The following is a 19,455-nucleotide window of genomic DNA, read 5'->3' as shown; positions in this document are numbered from 1 at the left end:
ACAGAATGTACTGAAAAAATGCTCCCGGTGCATTACAGAGACCATAGGGTTGTACGCTGTAAGCGACACAACCCGTACAGAAATATGTGCCATCTTTTTCTGGGCCACTTGATCTTTGAACTCCTTTTTCATCTTGGTTTTGGTTTATGTGCTGCGGTAAATCTCGGCGTAACCCAAAGGATTCCAGTATGTCTGCATCTAGTCTTTGTATGAAGGCCCACAACTATAGAAAACATGTCTTTCAATGGTTTCCTTTAACTTTGCGCTGTTGGGACATGACTTCTGAGAGACTGATGTCCAAGAAAACAACCATTTTGAATGGTAGTAATCTGCCTTTTGTTGACATGGCAACAGGAAACCCATTTTCATAGGGCATCATAGACGCATAGATCCTTGAATATTGTCTCGTTCACCATTTCCCTTTGACTCAGTGTACTCGCTAAGTACAGCTTGGATGTCTGTCAAACCATTTAGGTATAGGATAACAAATGTAAATGAGAAACAAAAATTAAATTCAAATTGCAATCAAGGGCTGCCACTGCTGGAGGCAAATACACAGTATGGTCAGAAATTAGACACTTAAATGTAAATGCTAATTCCTTTAATTTTGTCTTGGCTTTTGCCCCCTTGGTGTAATCTTGTTGCACCCACTGGGAAACACTCTTTGAACTTGAAATAGTTGGCAAACATGTTGACATGAATGCAGAAGACCAGAAGTTCTAATCACACACCAGGCCATATGACCCTCTCTCATTCCTTTATGTAAATGATCCATGGACTTGACTAGTGAGCCCCCCCCACTTTATTTAGCCTCTTGTGTCCAGCCACCAACGCTTTCAAATATACCATTTCCCTTTTCATAAGCAGGTTGTTTCTCTCCGCTTGTCCGCAAGGCGAGTCACTTCCCAGCACACCTTTTGTTAACACCCTGAAAATGTAACTCCCCCCTCTTCTCTGTACCCTCCTTCAGGGGATTCATATACACAATAGAGGATTTTCTTCACTGTTTTGCTGCTTTGTATAGTATAAAACACCCCTGTTTTGTAAGGGTCTGACAGCCACGACACTAGCAACCCAGGGGAGGGCTAAAAGTTACATTTGTTGCACTAATAGGTTTACTTTTGTAGGCACATGTTTTTACTCTTCTGCTCCCAGACCATGTCCTTGAATAAGAAAGGGGGAGAAAAGTAGAAAAAGGTCATTTTCACTTTTCTCTGAGAACATTGTCTGTTTCAGTGTGCATTAAAAACTGAATAGCATGGCTAAGAGATTGAATAGAGGACTGTAGCCTGACCTGGCCTCTGGTCTCACTTGTTCTGTTCTCTCCTTTACTGCCTAGCATTAACCTTTGGTGGTTTCAAAAGCATAGAGGGGGGGAAGGGTTTTTCAAAGCCATTGTAGGGAAATGTCAGTGTAGACCGAGAGGAAGAGGCAAAGCGAGAGTTTTCATTCTCGCCCAAATCTGTCCAAAGTATGCCCAATGCGTTTCTATGGGCTTATTTTGGACCTAAGCTTGTCGCGTGCCTTCCCCCTATTTGGGACAATGACTCCCGTTGGTTAGGGCGGAGATATGACCGTCTTGTCATTATATACAGATGTCTGGTGGTGGGAGCAGCAGCTGTGTTTATAATTGCTGTTTTGTTGGGAGCCTGGATGGATGGAGGTTAATTGAGAGTCAGAAAGTGAGGGAGGGACAGGTGGGGCTGCCATTCAATGCCCCAGTCAGGTTTCTCATCGTCTGTCTCCCCCCAGCTAATGAGCTGTCTTCTTCTGACAAAACACTCATTCAGAGGGAGAACTCTAAATTGACAGGACTTTGAACTTTTTCATAACTTCGTGAGGTATAGTTGGAGGAAGACCATAATGATCAGAACATTACGGTGGAAATGAGGGAGCTGAAGATACTCTAAGGATGTTACACACATGCCAAAGGATATTTAACGCAGCAGTCATACGGTACTTTCCTCTGTCTATAATCTTTGCAAAGATAAACCAACTAAACAAAAACTATTAGAAAAAATGGAAGGATGAGCCACATTCAAAGAAGATACCTTTTCAATGATGTTGCCATAGTGACTTCATTCAAATGTTTGGTCCAGCTAGGCCTACTTGGTTTGATTGACACGTCGTCAAGTGGCCCCAGAGAGACTGATGAACAAGTGGCATTTATGAGGTAATTACAAGAAGCTCATTTGGCGGGGCTCAGAAAACCTGGAGAACGCCTCAAGCTCGAGAGAGAGGAGGACTCCCCTAGTGCAGAGCACAGCCTGCTGACTGGTGCCACACTGTGAATACATCCACAAACCAGGGCCCCATCCAGCATTGTAACACAGGGTGCCCTCCTGTTTAGCACCACATGTTTCCAGCATATTTACTAGCTCCTGTTTCTTCATCCCTCTTTCTCCTTTGCCTTTTTATATGGGAGATAAGGAGTCTGTTGGTATTTTTTCATGGGTTCTGCATAGGGGCAAAGAGTGCTGTGATTTTGTTGAGGACAAATGTCACTCCTCTCTCTCCCTCCACCCACTTCTTCCCACATAGACGCCTACGGAGCTGTGGGACGGCGTCTCAGAATCATTGATTTTTGATTCTGCAGATGAATTACCAGGGACCTTCTTTATTGGCGGCTTGCTTTCCTTCCTTCCTCCGATCTGTTTTTCCAAATGTGCACTGGGAGAGGTCAACTGCAGCCCTCTGCGAGGGGAAAAAATAAGAAGGAAAAACCCCTGCCTGGACCTTTCCCTAATGAGCGAATCAATGCATCTGTCTCAAGAGAGAGGGAGAGCGGGTGAGAGGGGTGCTGGTGGGACCTGAAGGACCAGGCCAAAACACTCAGGCAGAAGCTGTTACAGCATGCTCTGAATAGGCTTCTTTTTAAACTTAGCACAACAATATATCAGCCCGGAGCCCCTCATTGAGCCGGCCCTTAATTAATTCAGCACTTTGACCCGCCCGCTAGGCCAGCCACATCATACTGCCGGTTTAACCTGCTCTATGGCTTTCGCCTCGTCTCACCGTAACCCGTAGCAACAGGGACTATATATTATTTAGTGAAGACAGACCCTTAAACACAATTTTATTTCTGATGGATGTACTGTAACAAGGGACTTTAATCAAATCAAAATGTCACATGCTCCGAAAACATCCGGTGTAAACTTTATCGTGAAATGTTTACTTACACGCCCTTCCACAAAAATGCAGATTCCTCTGTGAGGGAGCACAATGCCAGACACCTCCGGGGGAGTCACATGTTCTTGTGTGTGTGTAAAGAAACAGGAGTTGACCACCACTGTCCCCCACTTTAAAAAGCAGCATCATGGTGGAAAGGAAAAGGGGATAGCTAGTCAGTTGTACAACTGAATGCATACACCTGATGATGGGGAGATTGGGCGCTGGAAGAGGGGGTGGGGTTTATGGTTTAGGAGCGCACATACACACACTTGCTTCACTCCTCGCCCAAGGGTATGAACAGGAGGAGTGAGCGGGTGACAGACATTTGTTTTGGGAACATTTTTGCGCATTCGCTCGATTGAATGGGAAGGTCCTGGCTGGTGGGTTGGGAATTTGGCATGTAAAGAGAGGGTGGAGGTGGCGGGTGAGGCCCTTTGTCCGAACTGAGAATTTGTAGTAATTCAGGCCTTCATAATGCAGTTAAATGAAGCGAGGAAATGTTCGCAGCCTGGCCGTGGCACAGAACAGCAACCCAACAGAGAGGGTCTGTCCAACGCCACTGTCTGTCCACACAATTACACAGAGACAGGCTGTTTCTTTCTGTGCCTGTCATATGCTTTAATTAACATGGTTGGAAATCGATTTACGTTGTTTGTATGAAAACAAGTCCACCATCAATAACAAAATGTGTTATCGTTGCAGTCTCTGGATATTTCTCCAAAAAGTAGTATTTTTCGGTAGTAGTTTGTTTTAGACAACAACCAGCAAAATCTACCCTTCCCTGTATTCCAAAGCAGTGGCAGTTTGTTTCTTGCCTGACAGTTGAAGCTGTGTCCAGACAAGTCTGACTAATCAAGATATGAGGTGATAACATGCATCTAAACCATATGAATCTTAGTTATCTTCACCTCCCCCCTCGGTGAGCAGATCCAAGGCTGTCTTTATCCAGCCAGTCTGTCCAACCCCATGGCTCCTGCCTCATCACTAAGGCTGGCTGTCACTTGGATATTGCTGGCTGGCTCATTGGAGGGAAACGGTGGGCTTGATATACTATATGTTCATATGTAATCTCGAGCTAAATCCATGGGAAATATTACACTGTGGAAATGGTATCTCTTAGGCTTCGTTTTGCCACTCCCACTAAGTCAGTCATTCTTGGTCCCTGTCTCCTGCCCCCCACAGATTGAGAGGCAGTGCCTTCAGAGACTAATGATGTGTTGAGCACAGGTCAGAACTTCAAAGGGACCAATATTAGATTATAGACTCATTCTAGCTCTTTTTACATTGCCTGGAAAAAAATGTTCTTCAATTCCTTTAGTAAAGAGCATATTACTTAATGTCAGGATGTCTTTTTGATTATACCTAATAGAGATACATTATTTTAACAGAAGTTAAAATTATAGGACTTAATGATATTGTATTGGTGCAGTAGGTGTCAATGTGATGTATTTCTTTATTGTCATTAGACAGTAAAGAGTGTCCCATCAGGGATGGAGGGTAATGGTGTGATATATGCAGATCCTCTTCGGACACCCATGGACTGATGCTAATTGACTAATGGGGGCACCTCTCCATTACTATCAGTGATGGAAAGCATGCATTCAAAAGGAGGAGGGGGCAAGATCACATGCACTTCTGTCACTGATGAAGGAACCCAATCTACTGCTTGAAAAAACACCTAATAGATAAATGTGACAGCTGAAAAGGAAAATATTCACTTTGAGTAAAGATGTGAAACCATCGTCTTTGTGTTGGCAAAATGTTTTAGTTTTTTTATCTTACCTGTGTCATTAATAACAATTACCTCGCGTCCCTTTGTTCTTCAATGTTGCACATCTAATGTCCTTTTTGTCACCTTCAGATCTGGTTTGCCTTCGTCAATGGATTCTCTGGTCAGATTCTGTTTGAGCGCTGGTGCATCGGCCTGTACAATGTGGTGAGTGCTAATGTGATTTACATTACTGTGGAAGCGCATGTTATATAATTATCCTCCCCTGTTGCTCTCTGGCAAGAAAACTAATTTGCCATGGCACTCCAGACGTGATCCCTTTACTGCGGGAAATGTCCCATTTATTTATGACCTGTTGTCAAGTCCATATTCCCTTCGTGCCCCGAACTATGTACCGAATGTGAGAACAACAGCCTTGCATGCCCCTAAAGAGTGTAGTTAGTAAATGCGGTCATTTGTGAATTATAAAGGAAACGGTGGAATAGAGCAGCACACAACCAGCTCTGAGCAACTGGTGTCCCACAGGGTTCTGTGTTGGGTCCCCTCCTATTGAACCAATGTCAAATCAAAATTGTATTTGTCACGTGCTTCGTAAACAACAGGTGTGGACTAACAGTGAAATGTTTATGGGCCCTTCCCAACAATGCAGATATAAAGAAATTATTGGAAAGTAAATTGCGTAATAACATATTCATAATGAATATAACGATAGCTTTGCTATATACACGGGGTGCCAGTCCCGAGTCGATGTGCAGGGGTACAAGGTAATTGAGGTAGATATGTACATACAGTGGGGCAAAAAGTATTTAGTCAGCCACCAATTGTGCAAGTTCTCCCACTTAAAAAGATGAGAGGCCTGTAATTTTCATCATAGGTACACTTCAACTATGACAGACAAAATGAGGGAAAAAAATCCAGAAAATACCATTGTGGGATTTTTAATGAATTTATTTGCAAATTTGTTGGCAATGACAGAGGTCAAACATTTTCTGTAAGTCTTCACAAGGTTTTCACACACTGTTGCTGGTATATTGGCCCATTCCTCCATGCAGATCTCCTCTAGAGCAGTGTTTTGGGGCTGTTGCTGGGCAACACAGACTTTCAACTCCCTCCAAAGATTTTCTATCACTGCTCTAGAGGAGATCTGCATGGAGGAATGTCTGTCATAGTTGAAGTGTACCTATGATGAAAATTATAGGCCTCTCATCTTTTTAAGTGGGAGAACTTGCACAATTGGTGGCTGACTAAATACTTTTTTGCCCCACTGTATAACTAGGAATGTGACAGATTCTTAACAGTAGCAGCATTGTATGTGTTGAGTCAAAAATGTTTGTGCAAAAAGGTTCAATGCAGATAGTCCGGATATCTATTTGGCTAACTATTTAACTACTTATTGCTTGGGGGTAGAAGGTGTTCAGGTTCCTTTTTCTTCCAGATTTGGTGCATCGGCTCCGCTTGTCATGCGGTAACGTAGAGAACAGTCTAGGACCTGGTGACTGGAGTTTTAGACTATTTTTAGGGCCTTCCTCTGACACTGCCTGGTGTAGAGTTCCTTGATGGCAGGGAGCTTGGCCCCAGTGATGTACTGTCCGGTACACACTACACTCTGTAGTACCTTGCAGTCAGATGCCAAGCTGTTGCCATACCAAGCGGGGATGCAGCTAGTCAAGATGCTCTCAATGGTGCAGCTGTAGAACTTTTTGAGGGTCTGCGGGGCCATGCCAAATCTTTTCAGCCTCCTGAGGGGGAAGAGGTTTTGTCGTGCCCTCTTCACAACTGTGTTGGTGTGTGTGGACCATGTTTCTCATTTGTCAAATGAAGTGAGCGCACGGATGGAAATTATTTTTTTTTAACACAAACTAAAAAATATATAATATTGCATTGTTTGGGTTTCAACTTGTAGCATTATACTGTTTATTAAAGATGTACCCAAGTCCATAGACAAAAAAAGTGAAGGAAGTGAGATGAGAGAAGTTGCCCACACATCGTTGACGGCCCGCAAACGGAAGTGAGTTCGTCACCGACCAAGAAATTATAACATAGTCACAGCTCTGGCTGTTTTCAGAACTGCTCAATAAACCGTGGCTCTGTGGAAGGCAGTCTGTGAGAAGCAGCAGGCCCCCCATGGCAATGCTTAGCACCCTGAATGAGAATAGAGCCTATGCAGTGCAGCATGTCCTAATGCGGCCCACCAGTCCGCAGGGCACCACTGCCATACTGTACAATACTGACACTCCTTTCACTTCTTCTCTCACTCCTCTTCGCCGTCTGTCTCTCTCTGCAGAGAGAAGCATTACAACACCACATAGAAATGACACTAGCGCCGCGGAAATACCTGCTAACTAGTAAGGGCGTTGCAGATGTTTGTCCAAGACGGAGCGTGTCAAATTAAAATTAAAGCCCAAAAGTGCTAAACACTCAACAGCCTCCACTCAATAAAATCAGTCAGTCATAACTTCAGCATATGACCATCAATGCAAAAGTGAAGCATTTTTTGTGTGTTTTCAATGATGCTGTGTACACTGTTTCCTCCCCAAAATGTTTTATGATCACATAAAAAAATAAAAAAGGTTTGTCAATTTAGCAGACGCTCTTAACCTTAACTGCTCCTGTAATTTGCTATGGTTAAGGGCCTTGCTCAAGGGAAATCGACAGATTTTTCACCTAGTCGACTCGGTTACTGGCCACTAGTGGCTACTTAACCACTAGATTACATGCTATCCCAAATGTGTGATGAACTGGGGGATGACCTGTCTAATGGACAGGATGAATAATCTCATGTTGTTGATCATAGTGAGCAAATTGTCTCTTTCCAGACATGTATCTTAATAGGACATAATTTGTGTCTCCTTGTTTTCACTAACAAAGTAATGGAATCAATAACGTCTTGAAGGTCCTCGCCATTATAAAAACCCTGGCTTTTATTGAGTTATTCACTGTGGAATGATAGAATTCCCATCTAAAATTGTATCTAATACGGTCTTTGCTAACAGGCCGTTAATTTCATCTGCTTGGATTCTGATTTTACTACCTTTATCCTAATTTCTGAGTTTTGTCAGGGGATATGTTGACATTAGTGTGTTTGTGTTTAGATTTTCACTGCTCTGCCTCCTCTCACGCTGGGCATATTTGAGCGTTCATGCAGGAAAGAGAACATGCTGAAGTACCCGGAACTCTACAAAACCTCTCAGAATGCCATGGGCTTCAACACCAAGGTAGGTCATGTGTCCGTTTATGCTGCATTGAAGAACGTTAAAGGAACATTGTCTCAACAATTCCATAATTTTCAACTTTTATGCATCATGTTTTATGCATCATGTTTGTCTGGGACACATTTTCATTCATAGTAAAGTCAATGCTTAAGTATTTCTAAGCTTAAATAGGTTAACTTAGGTTTACTTTGCACCAACAAACAAAAAGCGAGATAGAGAGGACTGCAATTAACCTAGCTGTTTTTTTTCTAAACCTCCTTTCTGTCTCCGAATTGACATCCTTTACACACAATGGAGACCTGATAAGCTCCAAACGCGTCTTTCCCCAATGGCCTGTGTCTGACCTATGGGGTCTCTACCACCAGTCTGACCGGGTGCAATGGTCAGAGGGTGTCTGCCTGTCTCTGTCTGTCTGTCTGGAGGGGCTGTCGGTTAGCTTTCCCTGCTGTCTGTTAATGAAGATGTCTCCCCTTCTCCACGCCTACCCCTCCCTTCCCTCCCTCCATCTACCACCCCCGCCTAACTCCCTTACTTTACAGCCGTGGAGAGCCGGTTAGTGCAGCATGGAGACAGATTAAAGCCCGAGTGGCCACAGAGGTCATGGGCGACAGGGACAGGAGAAGTGGGGGGATAGCGGCCCGGAGGAGTGGGGGTGTAAAGGAAGAGTGCTCTTCTGCCAGGGTGTGATGGCATCCAATGTGGAAAATGATGCAATTTGTTTAAGCAAGGGCCTGTTTGCACTGGAGTCATTCTGCCTAGTCTGGCAGAGCTTGACCTAAGTACTGTAAATAAGACAACCCCAGTCTACTGGTCTCTCTCGACCCCAGGAAGTTGGCCTGCATGGGGCCAGTCACCTCAGTTAGTGACCCACGGACCACAGCCGGCATTTCCCCCTCATAGCTTTTAGTTGTGTCTAGCTGAGAGAAGGGCTCCGTATGGCCCAGTGTTACATGACCCTCCAGGGAATAGCAGGATGATATTGTGCAAGACAGGCCACAATCTCTGAAAAAACTGATTGGTTTTCCTCCATTTTTGTTTGACCAGTAATTTCTTAACACATGTAAATAATGACTTGTCCAGGTCACCGTTGTGTTTTAAATGGACTGTCAACTCTTTCTCTCTGATATTGTCTTTGCCACATGGCCCAAGGCGAGGTGCCAAAAATCCAGCAGGAATTTGCCCGAATCCCCTTTCTTTCTGCACGCCTGGGTCTTTTGTACACAAACAGATACTGTCTGGGTGAATTAAAGGCATTTGTGTTGAGGAAGGGGGCAGGGGAAGGGTGTGAAATATTTAAGACGTCGCCCGCCCTCGCCACTGGGCCCCCTTTCACCACTGTGGCCCCTTTCACTTTTAATTACATATTCTTGACACTTCAGTCACTCTAATAAACCTCAGTCCCCTGATGTGGCCACCAGTAATTACACTGTCCCCCCCGCTCTGTGCAACAGCATTAAAGAGGAAGGGGTGAGGACTGGAAATATTTGGCTCGATATAAAGTACATGCATTCATGCTTTTTTAAGCAATTAGGTGCTGCACAATGGGCCTGAATCTTTTAGCCTGGGCACGAACAAGGACAGGCAGGCATTCACACTGGTGTTCTTCGAAACTCGCCGGAATACAGCGCAGGGGGGTAGAAGTGGGGGGAGGGGAGTGAGGCTTCACTGTGACAAATTATTATGAACATTCGGGGTGGCAGGTAGCCTAGTAGTTAGAGTTTAGGACTAGTAACCGAAAGGTTGCTGGATCAAATCCCCCAAGCTGAAAAGGTAAAAATTTGTCGTTCTGCCACAGAACAATGGCCGTCATTGTAAATAGGAATTTGTTCTTAACTTACTTACCTAGTTAAATAATAGGTTAAATACATTTTTTTAAATAATTTATTGATTTAATTAGTATTCGTTAGGTTGCTGGGCACTTGGAAAGTCTGGTTTTTTCCACACTGTGTTGTGCTGGGCAGAGTGTGGAGGGTGATGTGAGGAGGTGTTGTTCCACACTGTGTTGTGCTGGGCAGAGTGAGGAGGATGATGTGAGGAGGTGTTGTTCCACACTGCGTTGAGGTGGGTGATGTGAGGAGGTGTTGTTCCACACTGTGTTGTGCTGGGCAGAGTGAGGAGGGTGATGTGAGGAGGTGTTGTTCCACACTGTGTTGAGCTGGGCAGAGTGTGGAGGGTGATGTGAGGAGGTGTTGTTCCACACTGTTGTGCTGGGCAGAGTGAGGAGGGTGATGTGAGGAGGTGTTCCACACTGTTGAGGTGGGTGATGTGAGGAGGTGTTGTTCCACACTGTGTTGTGCTGGGCAGAGTGAGGAGGGTGATGTGAGGAGGTGTTGTTCCACACTGTGTTGAGCTGGGCAGAGTGTGGAGGGTGATGTGAGGAGGTGTTGTTCCACACTGTGTTGTGCTGGACAGAGTGAGAAGGGTGATGTGAGGAGGTGTTGTTCCACACTGTGTTGTGCTGGGCAGAGTGAGGTGGGTGATGTGAGGAGGTGGTGTTCCACACTGTGTTGTGCTGGGCAGAGTGAGGAGGGTGATGTGAGGAGGTGGTGTTCCACACTGTGTTGTGCTGGGCAGAGTGAGGAGGGTGATGTGAGGAGGTGTTGTTCCACACTGTGTTGTGCTGGGCAGAGTGAGGAGGGTGATGTGAGGAGGTGGTGTTCCACACTGTGTTGTGCTGGGCAGAGTGAGGAGGGTGATGTGAGGAGGTGTTGTTCCACACTGTGTTGTGCTGGGCAGAGTGAGGAGGGTGATGTGAGGAGGTGTTGTTCCACACTGTGTTGTGCTGGGCAGAGTGAGGTGGGTGATGTGAGGAGGTGTTGTTCCACACTGTGTTGTGCTGGGCAGAGTGAGGTGGGTGATGTGAGGAGGTGGTGTTCCACACTGTTGTGCTGGGCAGAGTGAGGAGGGTGATGTGAGGAGGTGGTGTTCCACACTGTTGAGGTGGGTGATGTGAGGAGGTGGTGTTCCACACTGTCTTGTGCTGGGCAGAGTGAGGAGGGTGATGTGAGGAGGTGGTGTTCCACACTGTTGAGGTGGGTGATGTGAGGAGGTGGTGTTCCACACTGTCTTGTGCTGGGCAGAGTGAGGAGGGTGATGTGAGGAGGTGGTGTTCCACACTGTCTTGTGCTGGGCAGAGTGAGGAGGGTGATGTGAGGAGGTGGTGTTCCACACTGTCTTGTGCTGGGCAGAGTGAGGTGGGTGATGTGAGGAGGTGTTGTTCCACACTGTGTTGTGCTGGGCAGAGTGAGGTGGGTGATGTGAGGAGGTGGTGTTCCACACTGTTGTGCTGGGCAGAGTGAGGAGGGTGATGTGAGGTGGTGTTCCACACTGTTGAGGTGGGTGATGTGAGGAGGTGGTGTTCCACACTGTGTTGTGCTGGGCAGAGTGAGGAGGGTGATGTGAGGAGGTGGTGTTCCACACTGTGTTGTGCTGGGCAGAGTGAGGAGGGTGATGTGAGGTGTTGTTCCACACTGTGTTGAGGTGGGTGATGTGAGGAGGTGGAGTTCCACACTGTTGTGCTGGGCAGAGTGAGGAGGGTGATGTGAGGAGGTGGTGTTGTGCTGGGCAGAGTGAGGAGGGTGATGTGAGGAGGTGGTGTTCCACACTGTGTTGTGCTGGGCAGAGTGAGAAGGGTGATGTGAGGAGGTGGTGTTGGGCTGGGCAGAGTGAGGAGGGTGATGTGAGGAGGTGGTGTTGTGCTGGGCAGAGTGAGGAGGGTGATGTGAGGAGGTGGTGTTGTGCTGGGCAGAGTGTGGAGGTGTTGTGCTGGGCAGAGTGAGGAGGTGGTGTTGTGCTGGGCAGAGTGAGGAGGGTGATGTGAGGAGGTGTTGTGCTGGGCAGAGTGAGGAGGGTGATGTGAGGAGGTGGTGTTGTGCTGGGCAGAGTGAGGAGGTGGTGTTGTGCTGGGCAGAGTGAGGAGGGTGATGTGAGGAGGTGTTGTGCTGGGCAGAGTGAGGAGGGTGATGTGAGGAGGTGGTGTTGTGCTGGGCAGAGTGAGGAGGTGGTGTTGTGCTGGGCAGAGTGAGGAGGGTGATGTGAGGAGGTGTTGTGCTGGGCAGAGTGAGGAGGGTGATGTGACGAGGGGTTGTTGTTCCACACTATTGTGTTGGAGGGGCGGGTTGTTGTTCCACACTGTTGTGTTGGAGGGGCGGGTTGTTGTTCCACACTGTTGTGTTGGAGGTTGAGGTGGGGTTGTTGCCAGTGGGAGGTTAATTGGGTTTAAACGTGTAGTTGTAACATTGGAGATCATCTGAACCACATAGAGAGGGGGGTGCTCCTACCCCAGCGTGGGGGCCTGTTGGCAGGGTGGGAGGTGAAGTAAGGGGGGATAGGGGTGGGACTAAGGGCTCATGTTTTGTTAAGGTGAGAAGGTCATGCCAGAGAGGCCAAGGTATGACATAGAGCCCAGAACCAGACACACTCCTCCTGTTCCTCCTCTCCTCCTGTTCCCCTCCCCACCTGTGGACTACAACACTTGGTTTCCTCATTATGTTTCTAGTGTTTTTTTGTATGAAGCCTGCTTTTTATTTTATTTATTTATTTCCTCCGCCACCCCGTTTTATTCAAATCTATTTCAACTTTTTTTTGTGGAGCAGGGTATATGAACGAGGGGGCATGAATACAGACTTTTTTGGCGGAGTTGATTTCACGGCCATTTCATGCTACATCACCCTTTAGTGTTGTGTTTGGCGACATCCGAGCATAATGTACATTTGAAACACTGTGGTTTGGGAGAAGGACTATTGATTTAAACGGCTCATCCAAAATCTACAAACACACACCAACAGCACACACATACTGTAGAGTCGCCTGTGTGGAAACACACAAACTACTGTGTGCCCCTTCTTTTCCAGCTTCTTACTAATTACCGTAAAAACAAGTTAATCCACGTCAAACATGTCAACTTCTCCATGTTTTCAGATTGATTTGTGCTTGTTCAGTGCCCTCTTCATTTATTTTTCTCCCGATCTTAAATTTGCATATGAAAGACTGTTGAAATTTGATGTGGGGGGGGGTCTACAGGAAAGGACAGGGAAAGGGAAGTCCTGCCCCCCACATAGTCCGACTTACGTGCACACACACACCAAACCTACACACATCCCTGCACCCTCTTCTCCAGTCCTACACACAGGAGGATATACAAAGTGTGTGTCAGCGGGGTGGCCATTCAGAGAGGAGGCCCTACAAAACCGCCACTTAGTCAACTGCTGAGCCGGGACAAAGAGCCAAGGTCAGTGGTCGCTAGGCGGGTGGGGTCGGCCAACGTGTTTCTCATGCTTTTTCTTCTCCTTTTCTCCCTGGAACCCCCCCACCTGGAACCCCCCAACCTACCCAACCCCCTCTCTCCTCCATCCTTCTATCCCCCCTCCTTGCAGGTCTTCTGGGCCCATTGTCTGAATGGCCTCTTCCACTCGGTCATCCTCTTCTGGGTCCCCCTCACAGCCTTCCAGCACGGTAAGCACCTCCTAGAGACTGTAACCCTGACCTCCCAGGGACTCTAACCCTGACCTCCCAGGGACTCTAACCCTGACCTCCCAGGGACTCTAACCCTGACCTCCCAGGGACTCTAACCCTGACCTCCCAGAGACTCATCTGGCACCTTGCTATTTGTGACTCAGCCTGGATTTCTAGTCTCTACATGCTCTGGGTAGAATGAGGCCAGTTAACACATACCTTATCTTGATTACTTTTCTTTTTTTACCCACAACCTCATGAATTATAAACATTGGCATGCTTGGCACGCACGCACACTCAAACATAGACACACTTTCAAGTTCCCTTGTTCAGCTCACACTTCACTATATGGCCAAGTAGCTACAATTCTCAGACTGTGGTAAGGCTCAGGGTTGAGAGAATGGGTATCTTTGAGTCGATGGAGTCTTGGCTGGTGGAGCCAGAGGACCACACAGGCTTGGGCCTGCTCTCCAAATAAAGTGAAGAGTGAAGCCCCTTCAGTCTGACTGACAGGCTGTCAGCAAGGCTTCGAAGCACACATAGGCATGTGACTAGCCGAAAGCAAAAAGGAGCCAGTCTCTTGCTCTCCCTCTTTCTTCTTCTCTTTCTCCCTCTCTCGTTCTTCTTCTCTCCCACCCTAACACTCTCCCCAAGCACGCCCATGTGTTGAATTTGGAGGATGCTCAGAATTTAGGGGGTATTGAAGTAAATTTTGCTAGTACAATCAATGAGGGAATTCTTTTTTTTTTAACTGAACAAAGAGTTGACCCATGCCTTTACCGGTTTGCTTTGATTTGAATACTTTATTTGTCAAATATTACTGGACTAATTCTTGTTTTTGTTTTCAATAATAACATGGCTTAACTGGTCACATCAACCATAGTCCAGACTGCTTCCTGATTCCTCCATCAGGTTACTCCATTAAGCATATGCAATGGACACACACACACACACACACACACACACACACACACACACACACACACACACACACACACACACACACACACACACACACACACACACACACAGTCTTGTACACCTCACCTTGTGGGGACACACAATTCAGTCCCATTCAAAGTCCTATTTTCCCTCAACCTAATCCGTACTCTTACCCTAAGCCTAGCTCCTAACCCTTAATGTAATTCTAACACTAATTCTAACCTTAACCCTAAACCCCCTAGAAATAGTATTTGACCTTGTGGAGACTAACTGTCAAATGTTTATTTATTTACTCCCCACAAGAATAGTGAAACATGTCCACACACATCTCACTGCTCTAATGGGCCATTATGTCCAGTGTTACATCTCACTGCTCTAATGGGACGTCATGTCCAGTGTTGCATGTCTAATGGGGCATCATGTCCAGTGTTGTATCTTTAATGGGGAATGATGCTCGCCTGCACATACAGTACTCACAGGCTGCATCCCAAATGGCATCCTATTCCATTTATAGTGCACTGCTTTTGACCAGGGTCCATATGGTGCTGATCAAAAGTAGTATGCTATAGACTGAATAGGGTGCCGTTTGTGATGCCGCCTTATCCTCAGCTCACTGGTCACCATAGCAGCACCCACCCGTAGCACTCGCTCCAGCAGGTATATTTCACTGGTCATCACCAAAGCCAACTCCTCCTTTGGCCGCCTTTCCTTCCAGTTCTCTGCTGCCAATGACTGGACCGAATTGCAAAAATCACTGAAGCTGGAGACTCAAATCTCCCTCACAAACTTTAAGAATCAGCTGTCAGAGCAGCTTACCGATCATTGCACCTGTACACAGCCCATCTATAAATAGCCCACCCAACTACCTCATCCCCATATATATATATTTTTTTTCTCCTTTGCACCCCAGTATCTCTACATGCACATCTATCACTCCAGTGTTAATTGTAATTATTTTCCCACTATGGCCTATTTTATTGCCTTACCTCCCTAATCTTACTACATTTGCACACACTGTATATATATATTTCTATTGTGTTGACTGTACGTTTGTTTATCCCATGTGTAACTCAGTGTTTGTGTCACACTGCTTTGCTTTATCTTGGCCAGTTCGCAGTTGTAAATGAGAACTTGTTCTCAACTGGCCTACCTGGTTAAGTAAAGATGAAATAAAATAAATGCAGACAGTCTGTCTGCTCTTTGGTAGTTTTCTCCATAGCTGAGATTTCACATTTCTTCTGGTCTAGTGGAACTAGCAAAGAGGGATATGACCATACGTCTAAAAGCTTTTCATGTTCATCCTTTTCACAGATACGGTCTTTGGCAACGGAAAGACCCCGGACTATCTCCTCTTAGGCAACATGGTTTATACAGTAAGTATGTGTCTCAAATGGCACCCTTTTGTGTGTGTGTGTGTGTGTGTGTGTGTGTGTGTGTGTGGTGCACTATGAAGGGAACGGGGTGCTATTTGGGACACAGCCTGAGTCTCTTTTGGATGAGCACACAGTCAGTTCAGCCCTCCCCTGACTGATAACCAGTGTTGTATTTCTGCTTTTTTAGCTTTGAGAATGAAGACATCTTTGTCTGTCTATCCGTAACCTTGTGTTAGCCTCAGTGTCTTGCTGTGAGATTATTTTACAGTTTGTTTTGAATTTCTTTATTTATTTTTGACCGTCTTGAGCGTCATTACTGTGTTTTGATCAAATATGTGTGAGTCAAACAGTATTTCAAATTCTAAACTAAGGAATACACATTTAGCTGTCATATAAAATATGTGCGTTTTCCTGTCAAACTTCTGACTTTGATTTTGACTTATTCTCAATGGTGAGGAAGATGTTGGTTTAGCATTTAACATTGATGTTCTGTTTCCTAGTTTGTGGTCATCACCGTGTGCCTTAAAGCTGGCCTGGAGACCTCATCGTGGACTATGGTAGGCTCTCTCCTCTCACTACAATATCTTGTCTTTTCATCGTCATTCTCTTATGGTACCACAGACCCTTGTAACAGAGGCAGATCTTAAAAGGTCCATAATAATACACCATCCAGATTTTCTTCTTCCTCCTGCCACTCCTGGCCTCCATTCACATGACATAGGCTTTTCAGCAGAGCTACTAGCAGAATAACTTAGTCATTGTGTATAATTACTCTACAATAAGATGGTTAGTACTATGTATTTACTGTTGGAACTCTCACTGCCAACACTCTATTTATGTAAAGACAAAAGGAAGTAACATTCTCTGTCTCCTCCAGTTCAGTCACATTGCCATCTGGGGCAGCATCAGCCTGTGGGTGGTGTTCTTCGGTATCTACTCCTCTCTGTGGCCGCTCATCTCTCTGGCTCCGGACATGTCTGGCGAGGTAAACACTCATCTTACCCTCCACCCTCCTTTAAACCCAGCAAAACATGTCTGATCACCTCTTTGTTCCCAGAAAGTTAGTAAGGGCTCCATTGGAAAATTAACAAACGTTGTAGGAATGTTCACCCCCCCCCCCCAGCAGTGATAAACCCTACTGTATCATGCTGTCATTCATAACTCAACAGAATGTACAGTATCTCCTAACATTGCTGTTACTGACGAAGGTGGTAGTTGTTGAGAAGGATTTCAATGTGTCTATGCCGTAACCCAACTCTGTGTTTCTCATCGGAGGGCCAGAGGGGATCTAGACTGTCGGGACTGACAGATTCTGGGTTGTGTTGCGGAATGACTTAATTGGGCCCAATTAGCCCACTGTTTGTGTTATGTCACCCTCGCTTGCCCCCTAAGTATCTGCAGGTGACGGTGAAACCTTGTCGCTGTACGGAGGAGCGATTCAACAATTCACACTAAAACCTGAAGTATTTGTGGTGGTGTTTTCAGCAAAGTTATATTATAGCAGGTATTTGTGTCTAAGCATTGTATTTGTAATACATCCAAATTAAACAAAATCAAACAGATATTCAGAACAAGGTAAAGTGTTTTAAATGCATTTTGCGGTATGACACATAAGGCACTGCTCCCTTGGTGCATCCCCGCCCACACACACACACACACACACACACACACACACACACACTGGTGCTTTCATACAGTCCCTGCAGTTTTGGAGTAAAGGGAGTGATGGTGCTCTCTGGACAGCTTGGTAACCCTATGCCTAGCTCAGCCGTGGGGACCCCAGTACATCATCACACTGGAATTATGTTCCTGACACCCGAGAACATATCAGAGTCCTGCTAAATGACACCAGGCCTCCCAGGCCCCAGTTGTGGCAGAGGAAGAGTGGAGGTCTCTACAGGGTTGTTCCACCTCGAAACCAACCATCTCAGATTGTTGTGATATTGTTTCTGTTAGAAACAGATAAGATTACATTCCTGCAACATTATTGTGTTGAAATATAATTAGATCTCTTTGAGCTAATTGATTGCATCCAAATTGGCCATTTTAATTTATAGGATTCATGTAATATTCCATAACTATAGTCCCTAATATTCGATTTGGACCAAACTCTTTTCTAACAATGAGTAGGGACAAGGAATCCAAAGAAATAGTCAAAAGTCAACCACGGTCCGCCCACACCAATCCCACAACGAGTATATATTATCAGGTCTCTGTCTGACAAGGAGTATGGAGCTACAGCTCGGGTATTGTTTCGTCATCCTTTGTAATATGAAGTTGGTGACGTTTTCTTCCCCCTGTTCAGATACACATAACTTAAATGACAACTGTATGTCCCATCCTACGTCCTTACCAGATTCTGACAACTATTACAAAGGTACAGTGGGGTAACAAAGTATTTAGTCAGACTCCAATTGTGCAAGTTCTCCCACTTAAAAAGATGAGAGGCCTGTAATTTTCTCAACTATGACAGACAAAATGAGAGAAAAAATCCAGAAAATCACATTGTAGGATTTTTAATGAATTTATTTGCAAATTATGGTGGAAAATAAGTATTTGGTCACCTACAAACAAGCAAGATTTCTGGCTCTCACATACCTGTAACTTCTTTTTTAGAGGCTCCTCTGTCCTCCAGTCATTATCTGTATTAATGGCACCTGTTTGAACTTGTTATCCGTATTAAAGACACCTGTCCACAACCTCAAACAGTCACACTCCAAACTCCACTATGGCCAAGACCAAAGAGCTGTCAAAGGACACCAGAAACAAAATTGTAGACCTGCACCAGGCTGGGAAGACTGAATCTGCAATAGGTAAGCAGTTTGGTTTGAAGAAATCAACTGTGGGAGCAAATATTTGAGGAAATGGAAGACATACAAGACCACTGATAATCTCCCTCGATCTGGGGCTCCACGCAAGATCTCACTCCGTAGGGTCAAAATGATCACAAGAACGGTGAGCAAAAATCCCAGAACCACACGGGGGGACCTTGTGAATGACCCGCAGAGAGCTGGGACCAAAGTAACAAAGCCTACCATCAGTAACACACTATGCCGCCAGGGACTCAAATCCTGCAGTGCTAGACGTGTCCCCCTGCTTAATCCAGTACATGTCCAGAACCGTCTGAAGTTTGCTAGAGAGCATTTGGATGACCCAGAAGAAGATTGGGAGAATGTCATATGGTCAGATGAAACCAAAATATAACTTTTTGGTAAAAACTCAACTCGTCGTGTTTGGAGGACAAAGAATGCTGAGTGGCATCCAAAGAACACCATACCTACTGTGAAGCATGGGGGTGGAAACATCATGCTTTGGGGCTGTTTTTCTGCAAAGGGACCAGGACGACTGATCCGTGTAAAGGAAAGAATGAATGGGGCCATGTATCGTGAGATTTTGAGTGAAAACCTCCTTCCATCAGCAAGGGCATTGAAGATGAAACGTGGCTGGGTCTTTCAGCATGACAATGATCCCAAACACAACGCCCGGGCAACGAAGGAGTGGCTTCGTAAGAAGCATTTCAAGGTTCTGGAGTGGCCTAGCCAGTCTCCAGATCTCAACCCCATAGAAAATCTTT

The 19,455-nt window shown here is 45.6% G+C and overlaps 1 protein-coding gene across 9 annotated transcripts in view; it reads left to right on the top strand.

Moving 5' to 3' along the window:
* LOC118380753 (phospholipid-transporting ATPase IA-like) overlaps nucleotides 1-19,455 on the top strand; it is a 196,579-nt gene that overhangs the window by 157,926 nt on the left and 19,198 nt on the right. For all 9 annotated transcript variants that reach the window (XM_052512694.1, XM_052512691.1, XM_052512732.1 and 6 more), the window contains 6 exons: nucleotides 5,033-5,107; nucleotides 7,993-8,115; nucleotides 13,488-13,566; nucleotides 15,820-15,881; nucleotides 16,382-16,438; nucleotides 16,759-16,866. In XM_052512694.1, the coding sequence (XP_052368654.1) occupies nucleotides 5,033-5,107; nucleotides 7,993-8,115; nucleotides 13,488-13,566; nucleotides 15,820-15,881; nucleotides 16,382-16,438; nucleotides 16,759-16,866 (504 nt within the window). The remainder of the gene's footprint in view (nucleotides 1-5,032; nucleotides 5,108-7,992; nucleotides 8,116-13,487; nucleotides 13,567-15,819; nucleotides 15,882-16,381; nucleotides 16,439-16,758; nucleotides 16,867-19,455) is intronic.

Source organism: Oncorhynchus keta, chromosome 4 (genome assembly GCF_023373465.1).
Source record: "Oncorhynchus keta strain PuntledgeMale-10-30-2019 chromosome 4, Oket_V2, whole genome shotgun sequence".
NCBI classification, from domain to species: domain Eukaryota; kingdom Metazoa; phylum Chordata; class Actinopteri; order Salmoniformes; family Salmonidae; genus Oncorhynchus; species Oncorhynchus keta.
This window is presented reverse-complemented; position numbering and strand designations above follow the sequence as displayed.